The 14,068-nt window shown below is 42.9% G+C and overlaps 1 protein-coding gene across 1 annotated transcript in view; it reads left to right on the top strand.

The window, feature by feature from the left end:
* The first annotated feature begins 370 nt into the window (after positions 1-370).
* The window catches only part of GTF3A (general transcription factor IIIA), a 43,074-nt gene continuing 29,376 nt past the window's right edge, over positions 371-14,068 (top strand). Inside the window, exon 1 of the mRNA XM_060080298.1 lies at positions 371-450. Coding sequence (XP_059936281.1) covers positions 371-450 — 80 coding nt within the window. The remainder of the gene's footprint in view (positions 451-14,068) is intronic.

Consider the following 14,068-nt stretch of genomic DNA (forward strand, 5'->3'; position numbering starts at 1 on the left):
CCAAAGCGCCAGTTTTTGAGCCACTAAATTACTTTAGAGACCATCCTCCTCCACAGGTCAGTGTTCCTTTCCTGACCACTGCCCTGACCACCTTCATGGTCCCAGCTCTGGGGCCTCTGAGTCAGCGCCATCACCCCATCATTCAGTGTGCCTTAAGCATCACAGGGCACACACGTCAACAGGGATCAAATGTGGAAAGTGACTTAAGTGCTGAATGATGTGAGAAGCACAGAAATTCCAGGGGATTCGGAGAAGGAGAGCTCAGGAATCACAAGGGCACGGAGAGTGAGGTGGTGGTCTGGGGTGTAGTGTGTGGGAGGACAGGAGAGAGGCAGGCAGGCTGCAGTGGGGAGAGGACTGTTTGCGGGGGATGAACGGCTACTGGCAAATGGGGAAGCTGGGCATGGAGTCTGGATTCGATGAGGGGGGCAGTGGGGAGCCACGGCTGCTGTAGGAGTAGCAGAGGGTCAGCAGCGCGAACTCTGGAACAAATAGCCAAACGCGAACCTTGGTTCGGCCACTTCCTGGCTGTGTGATCTTGGGGTGTTACGTGGCCTTGCCGTGTCTGAGTTTCTCCATCCATAACATGGTCCCTAAGTGGCAGCTCTGTGGTGAGACCAGTGAGCACTCAGCGCTCTGTGGGTCGGTCACCAGGTGCAGTTGTGGAAGTGCTGGTGGGAGAACAACACAGGGACCAGAGGCCGGAAGTGCCAGGAGTCTAAGACTTCTAAAATTCAGTCTAAATTACATGACGTGCCATTTGCTTGCTTCATATCAACTTTTAAGTCACACGTAGCTGGTAACTGTATGTCTGCTCGGCTGCTGTAACAAAGTACCACAGACTGGGTGGCCTAAACCACAGACATATATCTTCTCACAGTTCTGCAGCTGGGAAGGCTGAGATTAAAGTATCAGCAATTCTGTTCTCAGAAGGCCTCTCTCCTTGGCGTGTAGACGGCCGTCTTCCTGCTGCAGCTCACAGGGTCTTTTCTCTGTTCCTGTCTGTGTCCTAATCTGCTCTTCTTACAAGGACACCAATCACATGGGATTAGGGCCCAGGACCTAATGTTAATTTTTTGTTGTTGCTGTTGTTTTCACTCTCTCTGGGGTTTCTTTTTTCTTTTTCTTTCTTAACATCTTTATTGGAGTATAATTGCTTTACATTGTTGTGTTACATAATGTTAACTTAATCACCTCTTTAGAGAACTTGTCTCCAAAGACAGTCTCATTCTGAGATACTGGGGTTAGGACTTCAACGTGTGAATTTGAGGGGGACACAACTCAGCCCCATAATTCAGAAACTATAAACTCTTCTAGGTGCATCCACTGGTGTGTGGAGATCTGGGGGCTAGGGGAGTGCACTGCGGGGGACTTGCCAGCCCTGTCCCTCTGCCTGGCCCGGACGCTCCCCTCTGCTGGACAGTTACCGCCCGGTGGGCTCCTCCAGCTCCAGTTCAAGTCTTGAAGCTCCCCAGGGCAACTTTTCTGAATCTGCTTTTCTGAAAAGTTGTAACCTGCACATCCCAACTGCAGTCAAACCAGCAGCCTCAAAAAAAGAAATAAAAAAGAAAAGGGAGAGAAGGAAAAAGAAAAGAGGGAAGTGATTGGGGTTCCTTGGTCTGTTACAGCGCAAGATAAGTTTGCAGAGACGCTAGAGCCTTTATCAAACCATCCTGAGTAGGAGAAAAGTTGTTTCTGTTCGTTGTGCGTTCTTGATGAGCCATTCTAGGAGACAGATACGAAAGAAGGGGAACAGAGCAAAGACTATAGCCCCTCAGGCTTGTGAAACAGACGCTTGAGCAGCTGGCCCAGGTGCGGGAGGAGCTGCGGGAAGGGGCACAGGACATGCCCTCTCAGGGGGAAGCAGTGCGAACACCGGGGAAGGTTCAGGGCCAGAGCGGATGCTGGCAGGGGAGGGGGAGCGGAGGTGGATGGAGAAGACGGGGGAGGAGAGAGGGAGTGGGGATGGGAGGGGAGTGGGAGGGAGTGAGGGGAGGAGGTGGGAGGCCCAGCTGGGAGCAGAGGGAGAAAGTTCAGTTTCTAGCAGATAAAAGCAAAACTGAATTTTTGGCATCTTCTATTCTTAAGGCTGCTTTGACCTACTTTGCCTCATCTGTAATCTGCTCCTGGTATCTAAGTAATGCATCTCAGCGCTGAGCTGAGATTGTTATCCAGGTAGTTGAGATCTGTTATCTTGTGATTGGAAGATGCTAGATGGGTTTCCTGTTCTCTTACCCACCTCTCCCTCCGCGCTGAATAGTGCTTGGTCATCCTGTTGGGGTCAGGCTCCGTGCAGGGTCCCACGTGCCATGCCGGGCTCGGAAGGTGGCTTCCCACAGGGAAGCACATGGACCACCCAGCTGTTCTGTCTAAACTCCCGGGGTTTTATAAAGAGGTCTTCCTCATTCATTTGTACGGCTGCATAGCTTGAAAGTACCACGTTTTATTCAACCAGTCCTCTCCTGGTGGTCATTTGGGTTCTTTTTAGAGTTTTGTTACTGCAAGTAGTTCATATATTTTTTCCTGTTTTTGCCAGTGCACTTTTGGGCGATCCCTTCATAGAAGGGGAATTGCTGGGTGAAAGAGTAAAGGCACAGATAACTTTTCTAGACATCGCCCAGGTCCCCTCCCACTATAAATGTAGGAGAGGCATTTCCTCACAGCCTGGTTAACATTGTATATTGTCAAACTACTGCATTTTTGCCAACCTGCCAGCAGAAAAACTGTATATCAGCGTGATTTTACTTTGGGTTTCTCTCGATACGAACGACGTGGGGGACTTTGTCATGACTGAGGGCCTTTTACAGTTCTTGTCTTGTGAACCATGTTCTAGTTTCTCATCCATTTTTCCATAGGTTTCTTGACCTTTAAAACCCTCTGTGATGTGATGCAAATGTTTTTCTTAATTTGTCTTTTGTCCTTTTACTTTGTAACAGGGCTCTATGCCATGTATAAAATATTTCCTTATTGTTGTTCTTTTATTTAAGCAAATTTATTAACTCCTTCTTAATTCTGATTTTGAAAACATAGTTAGGGAACTTTCCCCCATTTCTGGTTTATGGATTTGAGCTGTCTCCTTTATTGTATACTAAATTCTCATGTGCAGTTGGGTCAACTTCTGGACTTTCTTTTCTGGTCCATCTGTCTGCCTGTCCTTGGGCCAGAATTAAACTGTTTTAATTATAGAAGCTTTGTAATACCCTCTCGTGTGTGGTAAGGCTAGCCTTTCTTCTCTCCATCATTGCTCTTTTCCAGGGTTTTCCTAGTTCTTGCTAGTGCACAAACCATATTTTAAAAAATTTAAGGCGAATTTACACAATTACAATACATAGATATTGTTTAGATCCTCATTCAAACAAAAAATTATTTTAAAAATGGTTTGTATCAAAACCAAGGTAATACCCATACTATGTATTTGATGAAATTAAGGAATTATTGTAAATTTATGTGTGTGTGTGTGTGTGTGTGTAATGGTATCGAGGGTTTGTTTTTTTTTTTGAGTCCTTATCCTTTAGAGAAATATAGTGAAGTATCACACATTAACTCATAATTTATATTTGCTTCAAAGTAATCCTGGTGGTGGCTGGAGGAGATACAGATGAAACAAGATGACCATAAATTGATAATTATTGAAGCTGGGTAATGGGTGCTTGAGGTTCATTTTACTACTCTATTTACTTTTATATATGTTTGAAATTTCCCATAATAAAAAGTTCAAAACAGGGAAAGGGATTTCAAGTTCTAAAGTTTTTTGAAATGTGGAGCAATATGAAACTTTTTTGAAAAATAAGTTTTAGCAAAGAGTGGGTACTTTGCACTAAGGAAATTTGCAGTCAGAAGCCGGTAGTGCAGAGGACAGAAGTGGGGAGAAGATGTTGGCTGTGGTTACAGGACTGACTTGGCCCAGGGCCCGGTGCATAAGCTGGTCATTTTCTCCATTAAACATTTACCTGTAACTGAACTACATCCTTTTCTGGAATTAAAGGTCCAATATAGATAGGTGTGCCCTGATTTACACACCAGATGAGGTGTGTAATTTTTGTTCAGGGTTTAAAACTAGCACTCAATCCTGCGGCTTGATCCCCTCTCTTGTTTGAGTATCTTAAGACTGCTCTCCAGAAGTTAGCACTTTTGCAGTCCTTTTTAAAACTTAAGAGACTGTGAGAAAAAATACAGATAGAACTGGGTTGTTGAGGTGTGAGGGAGGAGGAAAACAAATATATACCCTTTATTTTAAAAAAATTCAGTACTGGCTACATATATTTCCTGTTAAACTACTTGGGGGACTTCCCTGGTGGCGCAGTGGTTAAGAATCCGCCTGCCAGTGCAAGGGACACGGGTTCGAGCCCTGGTCCGGGAAGATCCCACATGCTGTGGAGCAACTAAGCCCGTATGCCACAGCTACTGAGCTTGAGCTCTAGAGCCCGAGAGCCACAACTACTGAAGCCCGTGTGCCACAACTCCTGAGCCTGCGCTCTAGAGCCCACGAGCCCAACTACTGAAGCCCATGTACCTAGAGCCCATGCTCTGCAACAAGAGAAGCCACCGCAATGAGAAGCCCGTGCACCGCAATGAAGAGTAGCCCCCGCTTGCCGCAACTCGAGAAAGCCCGAGTGCAGCAACGAAGACCCAACCCAGCCATAAATAAATAAATTTATTAAAAAAAAAAAAACTACTTGGAAAAACAGTTCTTCTCTGACTGAAGGTAAAGAGAAATGACCCAGATATCAAGCTCCTAAAATACCCTTCAGAGAAATGCATGTGCCCCTGGACACAAGTACAAAAGAATATGCCAACAAGACTGTTCCCAACAGTGAAATATTGGAAACAATACAAGTGTTTAGCAGTAGCTAGACAGATAAATACGTAGCTGAGTACTGATGCATTGGATAATCATACAGCAACGAAGAGGAATTATCCATGGCTACATTCAGTAACATGGATGAATGTTACAAAGGCGTGCAACAAAAAGACAAACAAGAATACATACACATTGTTTATAAACTGTGTTGCTAAAGGATGCATACATAAATGTTAAAATAGAGAAAACAGCAATAGAAAGAGTGACAAATATAAGTATGTTAAACTCAACAGTCAGTTGGTGGATCATCATAGAATGCAGGATAGTGGTTATCTTAGTGGGAAGGAGAAATAAATGAGAAGGGACACATAGGAACATCTGGGGTTCTGGAAATGTCCTATTTATCAGCCTGATTGGTGAACACACAGGTACAGAATGTAAACTTATTTATTTATATGCTTTGCTGGATAGGTTTTATATTTCTCAATTAAAAAGTTTAAAATAAAGTTAATTAAAGGGCTTTTAAATATTTATGGGAGGGATTTCCCTGGTCGTCCAGTGGTAGAGAATCCACCTTCCAATGCAGGGCACGCGGGTTTGATCCCTGGTCAGGGAACTAATATCCCAAATGCCGCAGGGCAAGTAAGCTCATGCACTGTAACTACTGAGCTTGTGCTCTTCAACAGGGAGCCCACATGCCTCAAACTACAGAGCCCACATGCCACAACTAGAGAGAGGAAACCCGCATGCCACAACTAGAGAGAAGGCCTCGTGCCGTGACAAAAGATCCCTCATGCCTCAACGAAGATCCCGCCTGCACAACTAAGACCTGATGCAGCCCAAAATAAATTAAATATTTAAATTAAATATTAAAAAAATAAATAAACATTTGTGGGAAACATAATTTCCTTTGTATTGTCTATAAAAATATATATCACTTGTAAAACAGCCATTGTGTGCATAATTGTCTGTAACGTCACTAAATTTCTGAATCATATAACTCATACTTATGTAAAGAATGTTGGAGAAACGAGAGATGTATAAGGGAATGAAACATCTAAATATGTCATTAGCAGTGATTTTTCACTGAATTAACAGTTTGGAAATACACATCTGTGAGTCCACGTTAAATCATGATTTATAAGGGAAAACATAAAATGGAGAAAATAGTAGCTCACGGGGAGATTGAGATGGTTTAGGAAACAGCAAACCTGAAGTATATTGATTGTTTTTCTACTTAGAATAAAAGTCCTCTATTACACTTTGGTATGTGTTTGTAGGGCAAGGAAGAGGGGACTGTTCTGAGCAGCGAGGGGAAGTGACTTTAATACTGCAACTGCAGCCTCTGGAGGCCCTTACGGATTTGCCATGTGGTAGGCAGCCAGCAGAGCCCTTTCAAGACTCAGATTTTCACAGCTATCAGCCAGTCAGAAACTCAGTTTAGGATGCCTTTCTAGATTTTTGTTTGTTTGTTTGTTTTTTTGCGGTACGCGGGCCTCTCACTGCTGTGGCCTCTCCCGTTGCGGAGCACAGGCTCCGGACACGCAGGCTCAGCGGCCACGACTCACGGGCCCAGCCGCTCCACGGCACGTGGGATCTTCCTGGACCAGGGCACGAACCCATGTCCCCTGCATCGGCAGGTGGACTCTCAACCACTGCGCCACTAGGGAAGCCCGCCTTTCTAGATTTTAACATTGGTTAATATAGTACATACATATTCCCTGCATTGTGGATTGTTACAAAAAAGCTATGTTGTACTTCACATGGTACTGAGTTTGAGAAACGAGACCCAGTTGCAGAAATACAACAAACAATTCCATGTTATCAGCATAAGTAACAATCACTCTGAGCAAAGAGAATTGAGGAGGGAGCACCCGATCTTTATTGCACGTCTGGTACTGTGCCAGTCGCTTTTACATGTAATCTCACACAATCTTACTGGCAGTGCTTCCTGCAAAGCAGGTACAAACTCCAAAGGATGGACTGTTCTTCCCCATTTCACAGATGAGGAAACTGGGATTCAGAGTGGTAAACCAACACGCACAACATAAGTGGCAGCGCCTGGGGAAAGTGTGAATTTCAATAAAAAACTTAAACTGTAATAATAGACAAGATATCAAGAAAATGTAGATGCTTTATCTAATACATTTATTATATATGAAGACTAAGCACTCAGCTTAAGTAAGTAAATATTCAAAATGTGATCCATTGCAGTCTTTCTGACTTCAAGACTTATTATATAGTTACAGTAATCAAGAGAGTGTGGGACTTCCCTGGTGGCACAGTGGTTTTAAGAATCCACCTGCCAATGCAGGGGACACGGGTTTGAGCCCTGGTCCGGGAAGATCCCACATGCCGTGGAGCAACTAAGCCCATGCACCACAACTACTGAGCCTGTGCTCTAGAGCTCGAGAGCCACAACTACTGAGCCCGTGTGCCACAACTACTGAAGCCCGTGTGCTTAGAGCCCATGCTCCACAACAAGAGAAGCCACTGCAATGAGAGCCCGCACACTGCAAGAAAGAGTAGCCCCTGCTCGTCACAGCAAGAGAAGGCCGCACACAGCAATCAAGACCCAGTGCAGCCAAAAATAAGTAAATAAATAAATAAATAAATTTTAAAAAAAAGAGTGTGGTATTGGTGGAGGGATAGCTATGTAGATCAATGGAATAAAATAGGGAACACAGAGATAGACCTATACAAATACAGTCAACTAATTTTTGAAAAAGTTGTAAAAGTAATTTAATGGAGGAAGAATAGCTTTTACAAAATATGGTGCTGGAGCAATTGCACGTGCATAAGCAAAAAAAGGGATCTTGACCTCATTCTCACACCTTATACAAAAATAAACTTCAAATGGATAATAGTTATCAATGTAAAATGTAAAATTATGAAACTTTTAGAAGAAACACGGGAGAAAATCTTCAGGATCTAGGACTAGGCAAAGTCCTTAGACTTGACACCAAAAGCATGATCCATAAAAGGACAAATTGATAAATTTGACTTCAAAATTTAAAACTTTTGCTCAGCGAAAGACCCTGTAAAGAGGATGAAAAGACAAGCTACAGAGTGGGAGAAAATATTTACAAACCATATATACAACAAAAAACTACTATCTAGAATATAAAGAACTCCTAAACTCAACAGTAAAAAACAAAAAGTCAAATATCTAATTAAAATACAGGCAAAAACCATTTCACTGATGAAGATATACATATGTGAAATAAGCCCAAGAAGATGTGTTTAACATCGTTGGCCATCAGGGAAACGCAAATAAAACCACAATGAGATCACACTCCACGCTTACCAGGATGGCAAAAATAAAAAGCAGTGCCAACACCAGGTGCTGGTGAAGTTGCAGAGAAACTCAATCACACATACATTGCTGGTGGGAATGTAAAATGGTACCACCACTCTGGAAACAGTCCAGTGGTTTCTTAAAAAACTAAACATAAACGTACCACACGACCCAGAAATTGCACTCCTGGACATTTATCCCAGAGCAATAAGGACTTGACATTCACACAAAAACCTGTACACAAATGTTCATTTGTAACAGCCCTAAATTGCCACCAACTTCAGTGTCCTTCAGTGAGTGAAGAGTGAAACAAACTGGGGTCCATCCACACCATGAAACATTCCTCCACAATGAAAAGGAACAAAATGCTGATACACAGCACAACTTGGATGGATCTCCAGAGACTCACCTTCTTGGGTGAATGACTTATCTTCCATCTTTGCCATTTCCTTGGAACCACTGGACTTCTACAGTTCTTCATTCTTTGTACATCACGTGTCTTCAATCAAAGGCTGATTTAAGGCTTTGGCCTTAGAGGGTTTCATGAACAGTTTGAGGAAAATCCCTATTGTTGTCCAAACGTTCAAGTTAGCCTGCAGTCTTCAAAATTAAGGCTTAGAGCAATGAGCAATGTTTACAATTAAATATTTTCATGTCTTTCTAGTGCAGCAGTTCTGAAACTTTTGGATCTCAGGACCTCTTTACATTCCTGAAAGTTATTGAGGACCCCAAAGAGCTTTTGTTTACGTGGGTTATATCTACCCATATTTACTCTATTTGAAACAAACACCCAGAAATTAAAAAAATATTTTATTAATTCACTTAAAAATAACAGTAATAGGGCTTCCCTGGTGGCGCAGTGGTTGAGAGTCCACCTGCCGATGCGGGGGACACGGGTTCGTGCCCCGGTCTGGGAAGATCCCGCATGCCGCGGAGCGGCTGGGCCCGTGAGCCATGGCCGCTGAGCCTGCGTGTCCGGAGCCTGTGCTCCGCAACGGGAGAGGCCACAACAGTGAGAGGCCCGCGTACCGCAAAAAAAAAAAAAAAACAGTAATAAATCCTTTATCTGTTAACATAAATATTTTATTTAAAAGAATTATATTTTCTGAAACAACCAAACAGTGAGAATGGTACCATTGTTTTCCATTTTTCCAAATCCCTTTAACGGCTGGGTTCCCACGTTTGCTTCAATCTGTTGTAATCTGTTGGTTGAGGTGAAGCATATAAGAAAGCCCAGCCTCCCACAGATATGCAGTTAAAAAAGGGGAACCCGGGAGACCCCCTGGAAATGTCTTGGGCCCCCCAGGGATCTGTAGACCCACTTTGGGAATTACTGATCTAGTGGATTTCCTCAGATTTCATTTAAGTTCTTTCTTCAAGGTTTCAGAAGACATGCAAAGCTTGACTTTTTGTTCAAGTCTTTGGAGGACTTAGTCCTTGTAGACAATTTAGGGAATAGTAAACTGAAAACAGGATAACGAAGGAAGACAGCGTCTCCAGAAGGCTTTTGGGGGGAGGCGCAATGAGGTCTGTTTTTTCTTAAGAAGAGTACTCGAAGTCAAGGTCTCAGTGAGGGCCAGCTTTTGGGGCCCTGAACAAAGCTCCTGACCCAGCCCCAGGGCCCACGATGCACAGGTGACCCAGTCCTGGGAAAATGGGGCATTTCCAGCAGCTCTGGAAAAGCAGCGTCTCTCTTAGCTTTCCTTTTAATGAGATTAGTCTTGCTTTTCCCCTCGTCTTTATTTCACTGTCTGCGGGCCACCTCTTGGCTCTCACGGTAATGTGATTAGCTGGCCTGTGGCCCACACGGAGGCCACTGTCACAAAGATCTCTGCTTACTTGAGTGCACCTCTTTCCTGAAAGCTCATCTCGTGTTTATAATCACAGGGGTATTGTGAACACTCGGGTTCCAATAGAACAGGATATTTATGACACCCTCCTACCTCCCCCACCCCCATAAAAGTTGATTCAGGGAGACAGGGAAGGAATAGACAGAAGACAGATGTGTTTCCTTCCCAGATGCTGAGGAGCTTCAATTGTTCTGCATATGTAATGGCTTTTTACTGCTCCCTGCAAATGCCTCTTTTGACTTTTAAAAAGGTGCCAAAGTCAAATACAGGTAGTTTTGCTAATCTCACCGGATGCTCCAGCTGGCTAGAAATCCTCTATCAGAGGACACACAAAAAGCATACACCCCTTTCCCGTTTTTACAGATGTAGGTGTGATTCCTTGGTATTTATGTGTAAGACTGTTCAGGTACACACAAGAAGCGATAGTGTCTTATTTGGACAACAAATGTCTTTCATAAACATTTAATGATTCAATAATTGTTTTAAAGGCAATTTATGTAATTATAACAAAAAGAAAATGAAATTAATGGAGAATGTGGACCCTCATATGAAATTTTTTACAAATATTTTTACATATTTTTACATTTTACAAAAAATACATTTCTGATCTTGTATATAGCACTTTGCAGTTTACAAAACTTTTTGATGTGCAGTTAACTCATTTGATCTTTACAACCACATTGTTTTCAAGAAACTTCTTTTTAAAAATGTTAAATTATTTTTATAACTGAAGTATAGTTGCTGTACAATATTATATGTTACAGGCATACAATATAGTGATTCACAATTTTTAAAGGTTATACTCCATTTATAGTTATTATATATTGGCTATATTCCCTGTGTTGTGCAATATATGCATGTAGCTTATTTTATTTTTATTTTATTTTATTTATTTATTTATTTTTTTTTTGCGGTACACCGGCCTCTCACTGCTGTGGCCTCTCCCGTTGCGGAGCACAGGCTCCGGACGCGCAGGCTCAGCGGCCATGGCTCACGGGCCCAGCCGCTCCGCGGCATATGGGATCCTCCCAGACCGGGGCACGAACCCGTGTCCCCTGCATCGGCAGGCGGACTCTCAACCACTGCGCCACCAGGGAAGCCCATGAAACTTCTTTTCTTTTAATGCAAATCAATACATATGATAATCTCTGAAGGACAAGATTGGTTTTGGTGATTTTGATACTTTAGGTTGAGCTGAACAGGAAAACATCCAGGACTGGAGAATTCTGTCTGTGGTGCTGCATCTGATCAGCTTCTTGCTGTGCTCCTCTCACTTTAAAGACGGTCTGCTCAGAGTTGAACTCACTGGATTTGATCCCAGCGCACAAGGTCATCACTGTCACAGCCGGTGTGATTTCAGGGGGACGTGCAGAAGGGTACTGGGTGCCTCACGGATCTGCTCCCACTGTCGTTTCTCCTCCAAGGCCTGGAGCTCAGAAGCAAATCCCTGACTGACAGAAAAAAATGGCAAAAGAGAGCAGAACCCACGAGGAGAGACTCCCCAGACACAGACATTCTTCTTCCGCCTGCGAATCCCAGTTCAAATATCGTCTCATCTGTGAAATTCCTTGGTACCCTCCATCCCCAAATGCTCTTTTCGGGGTTCTCATCTCAGGCGTGCTCAGTGGTCTGCTGGTAAAGTTTAACAGCCAGCTCTTTGGGGGGAAAAATGAGCCTGATTTGTAGTGTTTGTGATGCCGTGGTGTAAACACTCCCACCCTGGCTGACTTCAAGCCACCACCATGATGTCACTGCCACTGGAGCTGAGAAGAGATGCATCCGACAGGCTCTTGCCCACCGCTGCACCAGTTCCTGCACCTCTGCATGCACTTCTGCTGCTTCTGCTTAATTATGCGTTAGGTGTGCACAGGTTTGTCTCTCCAGGGAAATCATAAGCGTGGTGAAGGCAAAGAGAGTGTCCTATAGGTTTTTACATCAGCTGCAGGGCCTGGCTCAGTGTCCCACAATAGCAAGTCCCCCATAAGTTGTCACCAAATTGCAGTATTATTACTAGTTTTTTAAATTGAAGTGTAGTTGATTTACAATGTTGTGTTAATTTCTGCTGTACAGCAAAGTGATTCAGTTATACATATATATACATTTTTTCACATTCTTTTCCATTATGGTTTATCACAGGATATTGAATATAGTTCCCTGTGCTTTACAGTACGACCTTGTTGTTTATCCATTCTATAGATAATAGTTTGCACCTGCTAACTCCAATCTCCCAATCCATCCCTCCCCAACTCCCCTCATTATTACTATTTTTATTGTTGCTGTTGTTAGTTAATACATTTTTAAAAATTAATTAATTAATTAATTTTTGGCCGTGTTGGGTCTTTGTTGTGGTGCATGGGCTTCTCATTGTGGTGGCTTCTCTTGTTCCAGAGCATGGGCTCTAGGTGCACGGCCTCCAGTAGTTGTAGCACGCAGGCTCAGTAGTTGTGGCTCGTGGGCTCTAGAGCGCAGGCTCAGTAGTTGTGGCACACGGACTTAGTTGCTTTGCAGCATGTGAGATCTTCCCGGACCAGGGCTCAAACCTGTGTCCCCTGCTTTGGCAGGCGGACTCCTAACCACTGCGCCACCAGGGAAGACCAGTTAGTACATATTGAATTTAAATTTACTCTTATAAGAGCATCACATTTATTGTCTCATTTGCTGATGATGGAAGTAAGAGTGTATTAGAGACTATGGAAAACAGTATAGTGCTTCCTCAAAAAGTTAGAAATAGATTAACACTATTGAACTATATACTTGGAAACTTGTTATGATGATAAATTTTATGTGGGATATTTTAGCCACAATTAAAATTCTTTTAAATATAGCATTACCATGTGATCCAGCAATTCTTCTTCTAGGTATGTATACTCAAAAGAATTGAAACCACAGACTTGAATAGATATCGCTTCACAGATATCACTACACCCATGTTCATAGCAGCGCTATTCATAGTAGCCAAAAGGTGGAAGCAACCCAAATGTCCATTGACAGATGAACAGATAAACAAAATGTGGTCTATATACAATGGAATACTTATTATTCAGCCTTTAAAAGGGAATCCTGACACACGCTACAACATGGATGAACCTTGAGCATATCCTGATAAATGAAATAAGCCAGTCACAGAAGGACAGATACTGTATGATTCCACCTATATGAGGTATCTAAAATGAGTCAAATCCATAGAGACAGAAAATAGAAGAAAGCCTGCCAGGGGCAGGAGCGGGTGGGAATGGGGAGTCATTGTTTAAAGGATATGGGGTTTCAGTTTTGCAAGATGAAGAGACTTCTGGGGATGGATGGTGGTGATGTTTGCATAACAATTTGAAAATATTTATTGCCCCTGACCTATACAACCTAAAATAATTAGGATGGTAAACTATGTTATTTGTATTTTACCACAATTTAAAAAAAATTTAAAGACTGTATTAGAGAGGATGAATATATTTGTTGAAAGAGTTGTTATCAGAATTATACTCATTCAGTGTCTGGAAACCAGCGAGTGAAGTTTTTGTTTCCTCATCTCTCCTCCTTTCGATCTTCCCCCTCCTCCGAGCACGTCTTTCTCCCTGTTCCCTCTTCTCACACTGTTCCCATCTCCATTCTTTATGATGTATGTGTGCGCACAAGCATTTGCAAATAATTCTCAGTCATCAGAGTGGTACAATTTTTCATCTTACCTACAATTATCAACATCACCTCCCTGAAAAAACACGTCTCTTGAGGCTTCTCTTATCAAGTTCCCTTACAAGGAGTTAGGGGAAGCCAAAGAAAGAGCTGCCTCAAATAAAATCTCAGAATCCCAGGACAGCAGACAAAGGATGGTGGGTCAGCAGTCAGAAGGGGGTTGGAAGGACCACATTTCTTTCAGGCCTGCCGCCTGTGTAGGGTCTCAGAAGAGTGTCTGGAGGCGCCTCCGAGGTTCTGCAGAGGGCAGCTTGAGCCTAGACACTTGGGGTATCATTTTGGCTTAGAAATCTCTCAACTACAGAATTGTGTAACTTAAGGCAGATCATCCCCCTTATATTCATTCAACATTTTAAAAAAACTTCCATATTCTAATTTGTTTATCTATAAACTGGAATAACACACTTTCTTATAATTTGGGGGGTAAAGTTC

The sequence above is a fragment of the Mesoplodon densirostris genome, chromosome 17, assembly GCF_025265405.1.
Source record: "Mesoplodon densirostris isolate mMesDen1 chromosome 17, mMesDen1 primary haplotype, whole genome shotgun sequence".
In the NCBI taxonomy this organism is placed as follows: domain Eukaryota; kingdom Metazoa; phylum Chordata; class Mammalia; order Artiodactyla; family Ziphiidae; genus Mesoplodon; species Mesoplodon densirostris.